General features: G+C 37.6%; 1 protein-coding gene and 1 pseudogene across 1 annotated transcript; both read left to right on the top strand.

Annotated features, from left to right (window-relative positions):
- The first annotated feature begins 1,579 nt into the window (after positions 1–1,579).
- On the top strand, positions 1,580–2,476 carry LOC117714376 (putative vomeronasal receptor-like protein 4). Its single transcript, XM_034511105.1, has one exon. The coding sequence runs from the start codon at positions 1,580–1,582 to the stop codon at positions 2,474–2,476; it is 897 nt and encodes a 298-aa protein (XP_034366996.1).
- Positions 2,477–15,237: 12,761 nt separating this feature from the next.
- LOC117714005 (vomeronasal type-1 receptor 4-like) lies at positions 15,238–16,264 on the top strand (annotated as a pseudogene).
- The last annotated feature ends 2,364 nt before the right edge of the window (positions 16,265–18,628 follow it).

Below are 18,628 nucleotides of genomic sequence, written 5' to 3'. Positions count from 1 at the left end.
TTAAGCTGGTACTATAAAAGTGATGTTGATTTTTGTATGTTGAATATATATTCTGTGGTTTTCTGAAGGGTTTTCTGGCATAATCATTATGGTCTTTTAAGTATAGGTTGTCACGTGCAAATAAAAACATCTGTATGTATTCATTTCTTTATTTCTTTCAGTGTCTTTCTCTTGCTTATTACCTAGCTAAGATGCCAAATACTGGATAGAAGAGGGTACAAGGTATAAATGTATAAAAATGCCACACTATACCTATTGTTCTCTACAATTTGTGTATGTTCTTAAGAACAAAACAAATCCATTCATGGATGTCTTTGGCTCATTCAGCTGTATCTAGTGGGTCTTATCTAAAAAGGTTTATATTTGACTGGGTGTTGAGGAACTAGAGAAAACCAGTACATTTTTCTAAGTCGTAGAATCACTGCCATTGTGTCTAGCTATATAGCTTGTCTCTGAGTCAGAACCCTCACTAGTATTAAAATAAAACAATATTTACATATGTATATATATGTAGTTGGCTACAACTGTGGAGAGAGTTACTTTCAGTCTGTCTCTAGATTACTTTACAGTGGTCCTAAATGCTGCAGAAAGTATGAAACAAAGTTAGAAAACATGCCTACTTACATTACATAGCAATTGGACTCAGTTTCCAGAGTTGATATTACTCTGTCTCCTGGAACCAGGGCCCAGGGATTTGGGGGTTGAACACAGCCACTTTCAAAATAGTAGTGCAAGTAGAATTTTGGGCTCACTGAAGATAATATAAAAATATTTTTAAAAAGTTTATTCATTATATGAGTGCTCTATCTGTATATGAACCTGTGTACTAGAAGAGGACATCGAACCCCATTAGAGATGATTGTAATCCACCATATGGTGACTTGGAATTGACCTCAGGTCCTATGGAAGTGCAGGCAGTGCTCATAACCATGGAGTCATCTCTCCATCTCCTAATTTTACAATCTAAATTTATGTGGCTCATTATGCAACTTTAGAATCAGACTTGGTTTTTAATATGAAGCTATAGAAATACTGGGGGCTAAGCATCCAATACACAATAAGAGGGAAGAAACAGAATATTCTACACTCATCAAATTGAAGGACATAGTGGAACACCGTGCATATAATAGGTGCTGTAGGAATCAAAATATGGTTAAATCTGCGAGGCATTCAACATGTTAAAACAACAGAACTTCACAAATATTTGTATATGCCACATGGCTTAGGAAGACAGGCTAATACAATGTTATAGAATGAAACACAAAATGCTTGGCAAAACACTGGATGGGGCCATTGGTGTTAATGCAGCCATGCTGAGTCAGAACATGATGAGATATATCAATATTTGAACAAATAGATTCAATTTTGTAGTATAAGTTAAGTATATAGCTTGGAAATTTAGGCTTTTGTAAACAAGGCTTCATGATAGCATTTGAGTTTACATAGCATAACTTGATAATCTTATCCTCCAGAAATGTAAATTAATTGGACTGATATTTTCTATTACCTATCATGGTTTACTGATGATTTCTTCAAAAAGGTGTTGGTAGGATTAAGTACTCCTGCCTCAGATCTAAGGATGGTTTTGGACCCTGTCAAGGGCACAGTCTTCCTCTGTTTCACTGGACTTGGCACCATGGGGAACAGCTTAGTTTTTGTGAGTTATATGAACATGTTCCAAAGCACCGAGAAGAAACCTATCCACCTCATTCTTGCTCACTTGGCACTTACAAATATCATAATGCTTCTTTCAAAAGGGATGCCAAAGACAATAGAAGCCTTTAATTTTGGAAACTTCTTAAATGACATCAGTTGTAAAGTTGTTGTTTACCTGGCAAGAGTGGCCCGTGGTCTCTCCATCTGCACCAGCAGTCTCCTCACTGTGGTCCAAGCCATCACCATCAGTCCCAGACACTCCATGTGGCAGAGGCTCAACCTAAAGACTCCACAGCACATTCTTTTCTCACTTCTCTGCCTGTGGATACTCAATTCCTTGGTCAGCATGAACTTACCATATTACATTAAAAATGTCAATAGTGTGAACATAACACAGGTTAAGAAAGTTGGCAATTATTGCTATTTTCTGCCAGAAAACTGGATAATAAGATGGATTTTTCTCACTCTCATGGTCCTGAGAGATGCAGTGTTTCAGGGTGCCATGGGAGGGGCCAGCGGCTACATGGTATTTCTTCTCCACAGGCACCACCAGCATGTCCTCTACCTTCTCAACTCCAAGCTTCTCTACAGAACTCCCCCTGAGATAAGAGCTGCCCAGAGTGTCCTTCTTCTGATGATGTGTTTTCTTTTCTTTTATTGGGCAGATTGTTTTATTTCTTTATACTTTACTTTCTCTATAGAGAATTATTCCACAATACTATATGTTCCAGAGTTCCTAACTCTTGGTTATGCAGTTCTCAGCCCCTTCATGCTGATACATAGAGATGGACATGTGATTAAATGTTGTCATACTCAATAAGAGAGATTAGGCATTGAAAAATATCCATTGTTTATTGTGGCATGTAAAGTAGAAAACTTGATAATTTTGTTTTTGTGCATGTAATGCATAATATAAAAATATTTCAAGTACAAAAAGGTAGATTCACACTCACAAATTGGTCGCAGTGCTTAACTAATAATGAGGCAGTGAAAAATTCAAAGCCTCAACTGTCTCTTTCTCCATCTTGGAATCTTTTATGAAATAGTTAATAGTCTCTTGTGTCTATAGAGGATTCTTCATAATCATCATCACTTAATGAAGCACATACAACCATGGAAGCATACCATCAGTGCATGTGAGGGGCAATGTGTAACAATAATAACGAATTCCATTAAATTAAAGTGTTAATAGGTTAATAAGTACAATGAAAATAAATGAATTACATTAAATTTTGAGAAACAAACATCGTAGAAATTCTGCATAATTACTTTTAGGGTCATGCTTTGACCTATACTTTCAGTTCTAGATTCCATCTTGCAGATACAATACGTTTATTTTGTTTCAGTCTTAGTTTGAATGTTTTAGATAGTCTTTATATGTAGTTCTGGCTCACTTAGGATTTACTTTCTGAACATGTTGATCTTAGCCACAGGGCTCCTTCTTCATTTTGCTCTCAAACTGTGTATATTAGACATACAGCAAAAACTTTCACACACTGCAACATTATTTTCAAAATCAAATATATAGTACAGTTCCTTTTGTTTGTTAGTTAAAGACAGCTACAGAGATCATTCTCAGATTTTTTTTCATTGACCATATGAAAGAATGGGTAAATTCAATCTGTTATGTTATGATACCTAAGGTGTGGTTATAATTCATTTAAAAATCTAGGCTGTTCTGGTTAGTCAACAAAATGATGGACTGGGTATTAGGACTATCTTGTACCTCACTGGTACAATTAGGAATAAGTATGCTCTAACTGTATTTTGAGAGAAAAGTTTTACTTTAACAGGAAGAGTGATATGTAGGAGGAGCTAAGTAGGAAGGAGTATTGAGAGGAAGAGATGGAGTAAGGAGAGAAGATGAAGGAGAAGAGAAGCTAGGTGATGAGAGAGAGAAAGAGAGAGGGGGCATGGAGGCAGATGTTCACAGGTCTCCACCAGTCAAAGATAGTTTTTATATCTAGGTTGGGTATTGGGTTATGCTTCCGAATGAGCATTACCAAACTTATAAATCCTCTGATTAACATTTAAAAAAAATTGTATAAAAGCAAAAAGGAAAGGGGGGGCATGGGACAGGGGTTTTCTAGGGAGGGGAAATGGGGAAAGTGGATGGCATCTTAAATGTAAATAAAATAAAATAAGGAAAAAAATGGGAAAAAAATCTAGGCTGACTAATTCTTTTCAAAGTATAATAAGAATATTTAATTGCATGTTACCCACAATGTGATCCATGGAAAAAGTATAAAAGAAAGGAAAGCATACTTGCTTCATTTGAGAGACCATAAGGCAATGGAAGCATATGAAGATGAATTTCATAGTTTCCTCCTGGTGTTCACTGTTATTTATCTATTTACATGAAATTTGTAAATAAACAAAATATTGACAAAATGTAAAATAAATTTGTGCCTCTTTTTGAGGAATTGTTTTTGCCTCAAGTTTTCTGTTGTTACAGTCTCTCTCTCAGGAACCTAGAAAACATCCTGGATACCAATTAAATAATAATTTTATTTTTATATTTCTTAAATAGAACTCAAATATATTTGTGTAGAATACATAGTTTTGAGAATAAGTTATTTGATCAAGTCTACTTGAAAGATTTTCGGTGCTTTTACTGATTTCACACATTTAAGAGTTGAATTGGAATTGGTGTAGAAACTTATACTCCTTGTTTCTCTCTTCCCTTACTCTATGAACTTGGGTCTTTCACTTCTCTATTGAACAACTATTAATGTTTCTTTGTTTTAATTTGGTTGTGCAATGTCAAGAATTTCTTAGCTCTCTGCTGGTGCAGATTGCCAGTTTGTCTGCTCCTCTAAAGACCCCATAGTCTGAAGAGATCCTCCCAAACACTCAGCAGCTGGGAACCCCAATGAGCTTAGCAGACTCAGAATCTATCAGTCCCTCCCCCCAACACCTCTCCCAAATTCCACTCCCCTTCTTGTCTGCTCCTTCTGCTGGAGCAGATTACCAGCTTGTCTGAACCTCTGAAGACACAACAGTCTGAAGGCCTCCCAGGAGTTTTGATGCACACAGGGCAACTGACCCTACAGTCTGAAGGCCTCCCAGGAGAACAGAACAGCTACATGCAAGGCAACAGTTTGACTGCTCCTCTGAAGACACAATAGTCTGAAGGCCTTCAAGGAGATCTGATGTAAACAGTGCAACAGATCACCAACTTGTCTACCCCTCTGAAAACTCACAGTTTAAGGCCTCCCAGGAGAGCTGCTGCAGCCAGGGCAGTAGGTCACCACCATACATGCCCATCTGAAGACCCCCAAATCTGAAGGCCTCAAAGGGGTCTGCTACAGCCAGGGCCACAGGCCTGCCAGGAGACTAACAGCAACCCAGGGACATAGGAGGCAGGTTTCAGGCAGAGACACCCATACCTGCTAACACCAGAGATAACCAGATGGTGAGAGGAAAGTGCAAGACCATAAGCAACAGAGGCCATACACTTTGGCATCATCAGAACTCAGTTCTCCCATCACAGGAAGCCCTGGATACACCAATATATCTGAAAAATCAAGAAGCTTACCTAAAATTTTATTTCATGAAGATAAAAGAGTCCTTTTATAAATAGGATATAAATAGCTCACTGAAAGAAATACAAGAAATCAGGTAAGCAGGTAGAAGCCCTTAAAGAGGAAACAAATAAATCCCTTAAGGAGATACATGAAAACACAATCAAACAGGCAAAGGAATTGGACAAATCAGTTCAAGATCTAAAAGTGGAAGTATAAACAATAGAGAAAACACAAATAGAGGTAACCCTTGAATTGGAGAACCTAGGAAAGAGGTCAGAAATTACAGATATAAGCATCACCAACAGAATATAAGAGACAGAAGAATTCCTTAGAAGATATTGACACAATTGTCAAAGAAAATTCAATACATAAAAAACTCCTAACCCAAAACTTTCAGGAAGTCCAAGACACAATGAAAAGACCAAATCTAAGAATAATTGGAATAGAGGAGAACAAAGATTCCTAGATCAAAGGACTTGAAAAAAATCTTCAAAATCACAGAAGAAAACTTCAACCAAAATGGCCATAAATGGACAAGAAGCCTATAGAACACCAAAAAGATTGGACTAGAAAAGAAAATCCTCTAGTCACATAATAACCAAAACACTAAATCCACAGGACAAAGAAAGAATATTAAAAACTGTAAGGGAAAAACGCCAAGTAACATATAAAGGCAGACCTATCAGAATTATACCAGACTTCTCAACAAAATACTAAAAGCCAGAAGAACCTGAAGAGAGCTCATACAGACCCTAAGAGAACACAAATATCAGCCAAGGCTACTACCCCCCCCCGAAAAAAAGAAAACCTACCTCTCAATCAACATAAAGGGAGAAACCAAAATATTCCAGGACAAAACCAAATTTAAACATCTACCAATCCAGCCATACAGAGGATTCTAGAAGGAAAACATCAACACAAGGAGGGTACCTACACTCAAGGAAAACCAAGAAATTAATCATCTCACAATAACCCCCCTCAAAAAAAAGAACCACACAAACATAATTCCAACTCTAACAACAAAAATAACAGGAACCAGCAATCATTGGTCCTTAATATCTCTCAATATCAATGGATTCAATTTTCCAATAAAAAGACATAGACTAACAGACTGGATATGTAAACGGGACCCAGAATTTTTCTGCATACAGGAGACACACCTGAGTGACAAAGACATCCACTACTTCAGACTAAAAGGCCTAAAAACAATTGTCCAAGGAAATGGTCACAAGAAACCAGCTGAAGTAGCCATTCTAATATTTAATAAAATAGACTTTCAACAAAACATTACCAAAAAAGATGGGGAAGGACAGCTGATACTCATCAAAGGAATATCTACCAAGATAAACTCTCCATCCTGAACATCTAAGGCTCAAATGCAAGGGCACCCACATTTGTAAAAGATACATTACTGAAGTTCAAAGTACATATTGAACCTTATTCAATAATAGTGGGAGAGTTCAAAACCCCACTGGAAACTAAACAGAGACACAGTAAAACTAGCAGAAGGTATGAACCAAGTGGATTTAACAGATATATACAGAACATGTCACCATAAAACCAAATATACCTTCTTCTCAGCACCTCATGGTACCTTCTCTAATATTGACCATATAATCAGTCACAAAACAAACCTCAACAAATATAAGAAGATTAAAATAATCCCATGCACCCTATCAGATCACCATGGAATAAGGGTAGACTTCAATAACAACAAAAACAACAGAAAATCCACATACCATTTAAAACTGAACAACTCTCTTCTCAATGATAACTTGGTCAGAGAAGAAAGAAAGAAAAAAGGAAATAAATAAAGAAAGAAAGAAAGAAAGAGAGAGAGAGAGAGAGAGAGAGAGAGAGAGAGAGAAAGAAATAAAGAAAGAAAGAAAGAAAGAAAGAAGGGAAGGAAGGCAGAAGGAAAGAAACTAAAACTTCTTGAAAATTACTGAAAATGATGACACAGCATAACCAAATTTATGGGACAGAATGAAATCAGTGCTAAGAGAAAAATTTGTAGCACTGAGTGCCTTCATTAAGAAATTTTAGAGATCCTACACTAGCAACTTAACAGCACACCTAAGAGCTCTAGAATAAAAAGAACTAAACACACCCAAGAGGAGTAGAAGGCAGGAAATAGACAAATTAGGGGCTAAAATCAGTCAGTTTGAAACAAAGAGTATGATACAAACAATCAACAAAACCTAAAGCTGGTTCTTTGAGAAAATCAACAAGAAAAATAAACCCTTAGCCAAAGTAATTAAAGGGCACAGATGCTGTATGCAAATTAACCAAATCAGAAATGAAAAGAGACAAAATTACAGAAACTGAGAAAATTTTTAAAAATTATCAGAAGCTTATACTCAATAAAACTGAAAAATCTAGATGAAATGGATGATTTTCTAGACAGACACCATGTACCAAAGATAAATCAAGAGCAGGTAAACTATGTAAACAAGCCCATATTCACCAAGGAAATAGAATCATTTAAAAACTCCCAACCAAAAAAGCCCAGGGCCAGATGGCTTCAGTGCAGAATTCTACTAGATCTTCAAATAAGAGTTAATACCAACACTCATCAAAATATTACATAAAATAAAAACAAAAGGAACTCTACCTAATTCATTCTATGAAATCACAATTACACTGTTACCTAAACCACACAAGGACCCAACCAAAAAAGAGAATTTCAGATCAATCTCACTTCTGAATATCTGTGCAAAAATACTCAATAAAATTCTGGCAAACAGAATCCAAGAATACGTCAAAACCATCATTCACCACGATCAAGTAAGCTTCATCCCAGGGATGCAAGATTGGTTCAATATACAAAAATCCATTAACGTAATCCACTATATAAACAAACTCAAAGAAAAAACCACATGATCATCTCCTTAGATGCAGAAAAAGCATTTGACAAAATACAATACCTTTTCATGTTAAAAGTATTGGAGAGATCAGGAGATCAAGGTTCATACCCAAACATAATAAAAGCAATTTACTGCAAACCAATAACCAATATAAAATTAAATGGGGACATACTTGAAGCAATCCACTAAAATTGGGGACAAGACAAGGATGCCCACTCTCCCCATATCTATTCAATACAGTACTCGTAGTGCTAGCTAGAACAATAAGACAACAAAAAGACATCAAAGGAATACAAATTGGCAAAGAATAAATAAAGGTATCACTCTGTGCAGATGATATGATAGTATATATCAGCAACCCCAAAAATTCTACCAGAAAACTTCTCCAGCTGATAAACAACTTGAACAAAGGGGCCGGATATAAAATTAACTGAAATAAATCAGTAGCCTTCTTTTATACAAATGATAAACAGGCTGAGAAAGAAATTAGGGAAACAACTCCTTTCACAATAGCCACAAATATTATAAAATATCTTGGAGTAATTCTAAACAAACAAGTGAAAGACCTGTATAACAATAACTTCAAGTTTTTCAAGAAAGAAATCAAAGATCTCAGAAAATGGAGAGATCTCTTATGCTCATGGATTGACAGAATTAATATAGTAAAAATGGCTATCTTACTAAGGGCAACCTGCAGATTCAGTGCAATCCCCATCAAAATCCCAACACAATTCTTCAAAGACATGGAAAGAGCATTTCTCAAATTCATCTGGAAAGGCAAAACCCCCAGAATAGTGAAAACAATTCCTAACAATAAGAGAATGGCTGGGGGAATAACCATCACTGACCTCAAGCTTTACTACAGAGCAATAGTGATTAAAAACTGCATGGTATTGGTACAGGGACAGACATATTGATCAAAGGAATAGAATTGAAGACTCAAAAATAAAACCACACACTTATGGACACTTGATCTTTCACAAAGAAGCCAAAAATATACAATTGAAAGAAGAAAGCATCTTCAACAACTGGTGCTGGTCTAACTGGGTGTCAATATGCAGAAAAATGAAAATAGAGCCATATTTGTCACCCTGCACAAAGCTCAAGTCCAAGTGGATCAATGATCTCAACATAAAACCACATACACTCAATCCAATAGAAGAGAAAGTGGGAAAGAGCCTTGAACTCATTGGCACAGGAGGACATTTCCTAATCAGAACTCCAATGGCTCATGCACTAAGATCAAGAATTGATAAATGAGACCTCATAAAACTGGAAAGCTTTCGTGAGGGAAAGAACATAATCAATAAGACAAATCAGCAACCTATAGATTGAGAAAAATTCTTCACTAACCCCCACATCTGATAGAGGGCTAATATCCAAAGTATAGAAAGAACTCAAGAAGCTAACCACCAAAAGCCCAAACAACCCAATCAAAAAATGGGGTATAGAACTAAATGGAAAATTCACAACAAAGGAATCTCAAATGGCCGAGAAGCACCTAAAGCAATGTTGAAAGTCCTTAGTGATCAGAGAAATGCAAATCAAAACGACTCTGAGATTTTACCTTACACCAATCAGAATGGTTAAGATCAAAACTTCAGGTGACAACACATGTTGGTGAGGATGTGAAGAAAGAGGAACACTCCTCCATTGCTGGTGCGATTTCAAACTGGTGAAACCACTCTGGAAATCAATCTGAATGTTCCTCTGAAAGCTGGAAATAGATCTACCTGAAGACCCATCAATACCACTCTTGGAAATATACCTAAAAGATGCCCTACCATGCCACAGGAGCACGTTTTCCTCTATGTTCATAGCGGCCTTATTTGTGATAGCCAGACACTATCTGATCCAGATGTCCCAGAACAGAAGAATGGATACAGAAAATGTGGTTCAACTACACAAGGGAATACTATTTAGCTATTAAGAATGAGGATATCCTGAGTTTTGCAGGCAAATGAATGAAACTAAAAAAAATCATCCTGAGTGAGGTAACGCAGACCCAAAAGGACATGCATGGTATGTATTCACTAACAAGTGGGTATTAGCCAAAGGAAAGAAAGAAAGAAAGAAAGAAAGAAAGAAAGAAAGAAAGAAAGAAAGGAAGGAAGGAAGGAAGGAAGGAAGAAAAGAAAAGAAAAGAAAAGAAAAGAAAAGAAAAGAAAAGAAAAGAAAAGAAAAGAAAAGAAAAGAAAAGAAAAGAAAACCCAAGATACAGTCTACAGAACTCAGCAAGTAGAAAGGCCCAAGTGAGGATGCCTCAGTCCTACTTGGTAGGGAGAAAAAAATCAATCACAAGGGGAGGGAGGAAGGGACCTGAGATGGAAAGTAGAGGGGGTGAGGGGAGATGGGATCTTGATCTGGAATTGGGTGAGGGAAAAAGACTGGAGCTGGGAGGGCCAGCAGAAAGAATGGAAACAGGCAACCTTGGGAGGTAGGAAGTTGGGTGGACCTTCCAGAATGCACCAGAGACCTGGGAGGTGAAAGACTCTCAGAAATCAAAGGGAAGGACTTTAGATTAAATGCCTGACAGTAGGGAGAGGGAACTTACAGAGCTCACCTTGAGCAGGAAGACAGGGCATCAAATGAGGGAGGGGCTTGCCATCCCATAGTCAAAACTCTGGCCCATAATTGTTCCTGTCTGAAAAAAACTACAGAGATGGAAATGGAGAGAAGCCAGAGGAAAAGAAGGTCCAGTGACAGACCCAAAGTGGAATCCAGCTCAAGGGGTAGTCCCAAGGCCTAATACTATTACTGAAGGTATGGAATGCTCACAAAAAACGGGACCTATCATGACCGCACTCTGGAAGACCCAACAAGCATCTGAAAGAGTCACATGCAGATATTTGCACCCAACCCATGGACAGAATCTGCTGACCCCTGTGGCTGAATTAGGGAAAGGCTGAAAGAAGCTGAGGAGGAGAGTGATCATGTAGGAGGACCAGCAGTCTCAATTAATCTGGACCCCAGGATCTCTGAAACACCGGACCACCAAAAAGGCAGCATGCTCCAGCTGATATGAGGCCCCCACCACATGTACACCAGAGGACTGCCGAGTCTGTGTTCAATCAGAGATGATGCACTGAACTCTCAAGAGACTGGATGCCCCAAGGGAGTTTAGAGGTTAGGTGGGGGTTGGAGGTGGAAATATCCTCTTGAAGGCAGAGGATGGGGAAGAGGTATGGGATGTGGAACAGTTGGCGGGTGAATGGTGGTAGGGCAGAAATAAAGTCTGGAGTGTAAATAAATAAATAAATAAATAGACATCAGGGACCCACTGTCAAGGACAACACCCACTTAACTCATTGAACATAGACATATTGAGCTGGTGCCTATATAGAATCTTTACCCTTATGTTCTAAACTCTTTGTGTAGGAAGGTACTCTTATAGGTTCTGAAAGAGAGGCATGGATATCAACCCAATCACAAAAACTTTTACCTACAATTTGTTCTACCTAAAAAATATAACAAGGCAGTAGTGACACAGAACTTACAAAAAAAAGCCAACCAATGTCTGATGATACTTAAGACTACAATCCCACAAGAAGGTATCCATACTCAACACTGCTTGGGTGAGCACGACCAGAGACTAGATTGCTCACAGGCCTAAGGTAAAACCAAATAGTACTGTTCTTTTCTTAAGTATCAATAAAATGACTCCCAATGATATTCTTCTGTACTCATAGATCAGTGTGTCATCCACTTGTCAACAGATAGAACTCCACCCAGCAGGAAATAAGAACAAATGTAGAGACCCACCATGTACTATTAAGAAAAAGAGTCTATACAGGAGGTCTCTGTTAAACTCTTCCTCTGAGAACACAGGGAATCTTTTGGAAGAGGAGGCAGAAAGATAGTAAGAGGCAGAGATGATGAAGATCACCAAGAGAACAAGACCGTCTGAATCAACTAAGCAAAGCACATGTGAGCTCACAGAGACTGAAGCAGCAAGCACAGGGCCTAAATGAATACACAGGAGGTCTTCTGGGGATGTGGGAAGCTCAGTACACAGAACTTGGTTAGTTGTTCATTTTTTCACTTCATATCATTACTCTCAAAAATAATTAAACATTAATTAAGCTTGAAATAACTTCTGAACAAAACAGATACTGTAACTGTGGGAGAAAGGGAAGCTGTACTTCAGGGACTGAGGCCCTGCAGTGGCCTTCCTTCCCCCTGATACTGTGACAACATGAAACCTGAAGTCTGCAGTACTTGTTGGCAAGAGCCCCACAGATCCAGACAGTACAAATATGACCTGGCAAGTGCCACCTTCCCGTAGCTACTCCAGAGCCTGTCTGCACCACACGGGTCCAGGTGAGTACATGGAGGTAAGATCTTAGATCCCCTCAGCTGTGCCATGGAGAGATTCATTAAAGCTAAAGTCTTTCTCTGACTAACCCAGGAAGTAGTTAAGAGGCTCTGTGAGCCTTGGGTCCTCCACTTTCCTTCTGACCCTGACAAGGTTGGTCCCTTGATCCAGAAAAATCAAAGGAGATGAGTTCTTGGAGATACAGAAATGGTACAGAAATACTGAGGCATTGCTGTCGATCCTCAGGCTGGAGTCAGCACAGACCTCTGGGTGGGCCATTGTCTAACATTTCTGTCACTTTTTTTTTTTCAAAAATCAGTTAGATGGAGAAGATATGTATCAAAATTTTGAGAAAAATCTTAAGGATACACTCTTGTAACATCAACCCTAGAGAGACTGAGCTAAGAAAGTTGTTCAAAGCTAGCCTGGCTAACATAGGAAGATTCTTTCTCTGAACAAACAAGACAAAAGAAAAACAAACCAGCATTGTGACTCACTTGTGTTTGTAAAATTTGAATATGTTGTTTTTGATGCATTTCTACCTTTCAAATATTTGCACATTTTCTATAATACTAACTTTGAATTCGTAATTTAAAGTTTTTTCTTTTGTATCTATTATTATAATCTCTTGATTTTACCAAATAACATTATACATACTAATCTCCACTTCAGTCATTGTATGTCTGGTACCTGTGCAGAAGTGTAAGCCGTTAGAGAACAGTTGCCTTTACCATCTTGAGAATTCTTGCTATAGAAGGTCCAAGCTATGAACTAGTACATCCTGAAACAGCTCATCTTAATTTTATCTGAGTGCCAAGTAAACAATAAACTTTTAATTTTGTTTGCTTCTTTTTAACGAACCAGGATAGAAGAATGTAACCTTCCCTAGGCCTGAGGACTAGACCCAGACATGTTATCTTCCATCTATCTGGATACAAGTTCATCCCATCTTTTAAAATTATTTTCTAGCACTCCTGAAGACAATGTGGGAGATGAATCACCTCTGTCCCTCAGCTGACAGGCCACTTCAGTAGCAGGAATTGATTACTAAAAGATTAGAAGCTGATCTCAAATATGATTTAAAGTTTGGTAAAGGGAAGAGATGACTGTAAAAGAAAGAATGCTCGGAAAAGCAAGCATTACACAAACGAAACCATTAAAACTTTCCATCATAGCTAGGAGGTAATTGATGGCAAGGATTTTTACAGATTCAAATTATTAAATAAACATTAAATTTTAATTCTAAATATGTTAATGAATGCTGCTGATGAGCTTGAAATTAATGTTTGAAGCACTATTCACTGTGTTCAGATTTTTAGGATGATGTTCTGATTTCCAGGATGCAGTAGAGGAGCAGACAAAAGGTGATAACTGATTTTCAGAGTCATGAAGCCACAAGGACAAAAACCTGGTGTGTGTGTGTGTGTGTGGGGGGGGGGAACAGGTTTACATAATCCAAGTGTGAGATCACCAGGATAGAGACATTTAAATAATCCTGTGAGTTTAAAGGGGAGGGAATGGCGGGGGTGGGGTGGGGGGTGGGGGAGGAACAGAGGCATTCCAAGTACTCAGAACATACAAACCCATGGAGACACTGAAGCATTCAAATTGTTCTTATTTTAGAAAAGGTGCCCAAAGCTTACCGTAAATCCTGAGAAATGAGAATGGAGCTCCCAAACACAAAGAAAAAAAATCTTGTCAAGTTCTAAGTCCTGGAATCTCTATGGACTGATGTAGAAAAAAGCAACCTGCCTGACAAACAGGTTGGAAAAGAAACAGAAGCAGGCTGTAAAACAAACTGACATAACTGCTGCCCACAGACCTCACAGAGGCAAATGCCACCATGAACTCTTAGATGGGAAAGTCTCTGCTCACAACTTTATACCCCAACAAACTGCTGTATGCAGCCATATTGAGAACTCATAACTCATTCACTCTTCTCACAGTAGTACCTAACAGCTCATCAATCTACTTCTTCCATCTACATCATCATCCCCTGGTCCAAAGCTGCTCCATGCTCCGCTAGGTGTCCTGAGGGCACTCATTTGGGTCACAGATGTCCTAAAGTCATACACTGGCATCACAGCTCTGCTAACCACTGTCTTAGCAAGCAATCCAGAGCTCAGCTAGACACCCTTGAGTACAACCTGGTGGTTACATACAATTTTCAGGATATCTTTTGATGAGTCAGTTTTAACTGCTGGGCCCTACATGAAAACATTATTCAATTTGACTTAACATTAAGGACTACCTTTAAAAAATTACCTAGCAAATATTTGTGTGGAATAAAATCACAGAAGAGTCAATATAAAAACTTTTAAAATATTAAGATATAGAAAGTGAACATACAAAATTATGAGCCAATGCAAATCTATGCATTTTATGCTAATCAAGATGCAAATAAGAAAGGAATATTGAACAAAGGAAGACATATACTTGGAAGGTAAAGTTACTAAGTCTGAGACATGTTGCAGGTGTTAGCCAGCAGGGTTTCCCAGGGTCTTTCTGTGATGTAGGGAAGACAGACAGGTTCAGGATAAGCCTCGGGCTTTGGGAATTGGGTGGACAAATATGATAAAATAGAATGAGAAACAGAGGAAGAAATTGTAGCTTGGGAAGCTTGGAGTTCAATTCAACAGTGATGAGAGGTTAAAAGGATAATGCATGCAGAAAGACAGACAGACAGACAGACAGACAGATACACACACACACACACACACACACACACACAATTGAACAAGCCAATTTTGCTGAAAATAAAAATCTCATTTAAAACTTTAGATTTGAGTATCAGTTGCCAGACACCTGTCTGAGCACACCCAATAACAGAGTCCACAGGAAAAGGGAAGTTTCAGGAACCACATCTGCAACATTACATGTGTCCGCCACTGCCTCTCATACACTGGAAAATGCTGTTATACAAAATGTACTGCTCAGATCCATGTCTACCATTACTGATGCTTTCTTTAAAATGTATTTGCATCCTGTATACAAGGAAGGAAGAAATGATTTTGAAGCTTCTTAAGAAACTAACATTTCTCTTCATGACTGTGTTTGGCATTCTGGGGAACATTTCTGTTTCTGTGAATTATATGTTCAGTTGGTGGGGAAGCCCTGAGAAAAAAACCATACATCTTATTCTTATCCACTTGATTTTTACAAATATAATAATCCTTCTTGTAAAAGGATTGCCTAAGACAATAGCAGCTTTTGGTTTGAGAAACTTCCTGGATGACATAGGATGTAAGATTATTGTTTACCTGGAGAGGGTGGCCCGGGGCCTCTCCATCTGCACCAGCAGTCTCCTCACTGTGGTCCAGGCCATCATCATCAGTCCCAGAGCATCTGGCTGGAGGAGGCTCAGACCAAAGTCTGCATGGCACATTTTTTTATTCTTCCTATTTTTTTGGATACTCAATGCTTTAATAAGTGTGAACCTAATCAATTCCACTACAAACACAAGACTGAATGTCTCACAGCTTAAGAGTGATGACAACTATTGTTATTTTATGCTACCAATTCAGAAAATAAAATGGATTGTTCTCCCTCTCATGGTCCTGAGAGATGCAGTGTTTCAGGGTGCCATGGGAGGGGCCAGTGGCTACATGGTATTTCTTCTCCACAAGCATCACCAGCATATCCTCTACCTTCAGAACTCCAAGCTTCTCTACAGAACTCCCCCTGAGCTGAGAGCTGCACAAAGTGTCCTCCTTCTGATGTTGTGTTTTGTTTTATTCTATTGGACCGATTGTGCCTTTTCTCTGTTTCTAACTCTCTCTTCAGAGGTCAATAACTTGATGGTAAATACTCGAGATTTTCTGACCCTTGGGTATGCAACTTTTAGCCCTTTTGTGCTGATTCACAGGGATGGGCTTCTGGTTGAATGTTGGCATATTTAATAGGAAACATTGGGAAACTGTCTCATTTATATTTTCAACAAGTTAGGAAAGAAACTTAGCCCTGCAATATCGTGAGTAAGACAAAATCCTATAGTTTAGGCATGTATTTCTTCTCAAACAATAATCTTGGTGACTTAAGACTTGCACTGAGAGTAATCTAAGCAAATTAAATAATATATACACTTAATTTTCTATTGACCACTCTTTTTACAGGACTTTGTTTTTAACATTTCTACCTTTGTATTAATTAACTGTGTATGAATAGTTTGACTGCATTTATGACTGTGTAGATGTGCATGCATGGGCCTTTAGAAGCCAGAAGAGATCATTAAACACCCCAGGGCTAACTGGGTTTGACACATGGTTCTGAACTAATGTGTCATTGCTGTGAATTGAAATTGGAAAGTCTAGCCAATGCTCTTCTCAGTTGAGTCATCTCTTAAGCACTGAGGAAATCATTTTATCTAGACTTTGTAACACTGGTTTTGCTCTTACCACGAGTAGAACAATGTAGATAAAGTTCATCAATTTTATGAAATTTCATACTGATATAATCATTTTAGTCCAAAATTTTCCTTTTACCTGATGTTTTACATGCTGTACCATTGGGCTATGTTAAGCTATTTCAAAGTTTATTTGAAGTTTATATGTAGAAATGATTTGACAAAATTGTGAGTGAATGATATGTACCATTCAGTCAGTCAATAGAAACCCAGTGTACCAGTCATAGAACTTACATTTCCTGAGTCTTTTTATTGGTGTTATGTTCATGAAGGTTCTCTGCAGAAATAAAGATTGCAAATATGGGATAAACTAGATAACCAATACACAGTAAAGTTTCATCTTATCTCTGTCTCTATAGTTTCTATGTTGATTAAAAAGTGTAGAAATATCTTTATGATTATGATGAATCAATTAGTGACCGAAGCCTACTGATTCTTGTTAGCAGCTTCATTAATCCCAGGTGCTCCCACAGTGCTATCCACCTCCTCCTTATCAAAGAGCTGCTAAAGGCCCTAACTCTACATTCATTGCAATGAAGCACTCACCACTAATTTTTTAAATTGGATCCATACAATGTTATTTTGTGGTTCTAAAAATCTGAAGAGCAGGTTTTGAAAAATAGTTATTGATATAATCATTGAACATGAAATTGTAGTATGGTTAGAGGTAGGTAGACACCTAATGTTCATAAAAATTGTCTGTCATATCAGACTAGACCACATGTAAACATTGTGGATGCATCCTGGATATATGTTACAATATGAATATGTATTTATTTTTGCATGCCCACATAGGATATACAAAAATTCCAAGTAAGTGATGTGTATTATATTGTGCTATAGATTATTAAATAGCTTGAATTTCTAATATGTTTATTTTTATTTATGTGTATGTTTCTCTGTGAGTATATTCCACATATGTAATGGTGTCCATACAGGCCTGAAGAGGGTATTGGATCCAAGGTAACTAGAGCTAAAGGCAGTCTTAAGTCCCATGAAGTGTATGATGGATAAGGATCCAGAGTTCTCTGCAAGAGGAACAAGTCATTTAACCACCCATCTAGTTTCTTGTCTCTCTAAAGTATATGTGATTTGTTTGTAGATAATGTACATTGCTAATGTTATTCTTACAGCTCTTATGTTAAAGCTATTTTCTAAGTACCTGACATAAAAAAAAAACCCACACAAATCAACCTTCTAAATCAGTCTGTGTAATTTGACTCTAAAGGGTGTGATATAAGAACATGGAAAAGAAGGAAAGAAAGATGTGTTTAATCTGAGTGATGGAGAAGGTTGTTCAACATTAAGAATCGACAAGGGGTTGGAGAGATGACTTGGAGTAAAATCACCCGCGGGCACCCAGACAGCCTGATCTGTCTCTGAAGAAAAAAACTGACTCAAAAATGCTGTGCATGCTCACACATACACAAGAACACACAAAATAAACTTTAAATTAACTTTAAAAATGTTAAATGGTAAATAGAATATGTATAACTTTTGATACAGCATGAACAAGGATGGTCTAGAATCTGAATGGTACATAGATTTGCTATTTTATATTTCTCTCTAAAAGTCAGAGAATATTGGATAAAATGAGACAAAATCTTGATTGGAACATAAATTAAAAACTTTAATACAGGATGGGAATCATATTGAAATACATAAAGCACAGTGAAGGTTACCTATAAATGGGACTCAATTATCCTCTTCATGAAATACTCAAGAGATTTGGCAATTGGAAAGTATAAACACCATCTCAAACCTTATAATTTCTTTATGCTGGACATTTTGTGTGTCACTAGCATGGGCCTATAGGACATTACACTAACTGAAATAAGTCAACTACATTTAGACAAATACC

The sequence above is a fragment of the Arvicanthis niloticus genome, chromosome 8, assembly GCF_011762505.2.
Source record: "Arvicanthis niloticus isolate mArvNil1 chromosome 8, mArvNil1.pat.X, whole genome shotgun sequence".
Taxonomy (NCBI): Eukaryota; Metazoa; Chordata; class Mammalia; order Rodentia; family Muridae; genus Arvicanthis; species Arvicanthis niloticus.
Note: the sequence above shows the minus strand (reverse complement) of the source record. Positions and strands in the feature narration are given on the sequence as shown.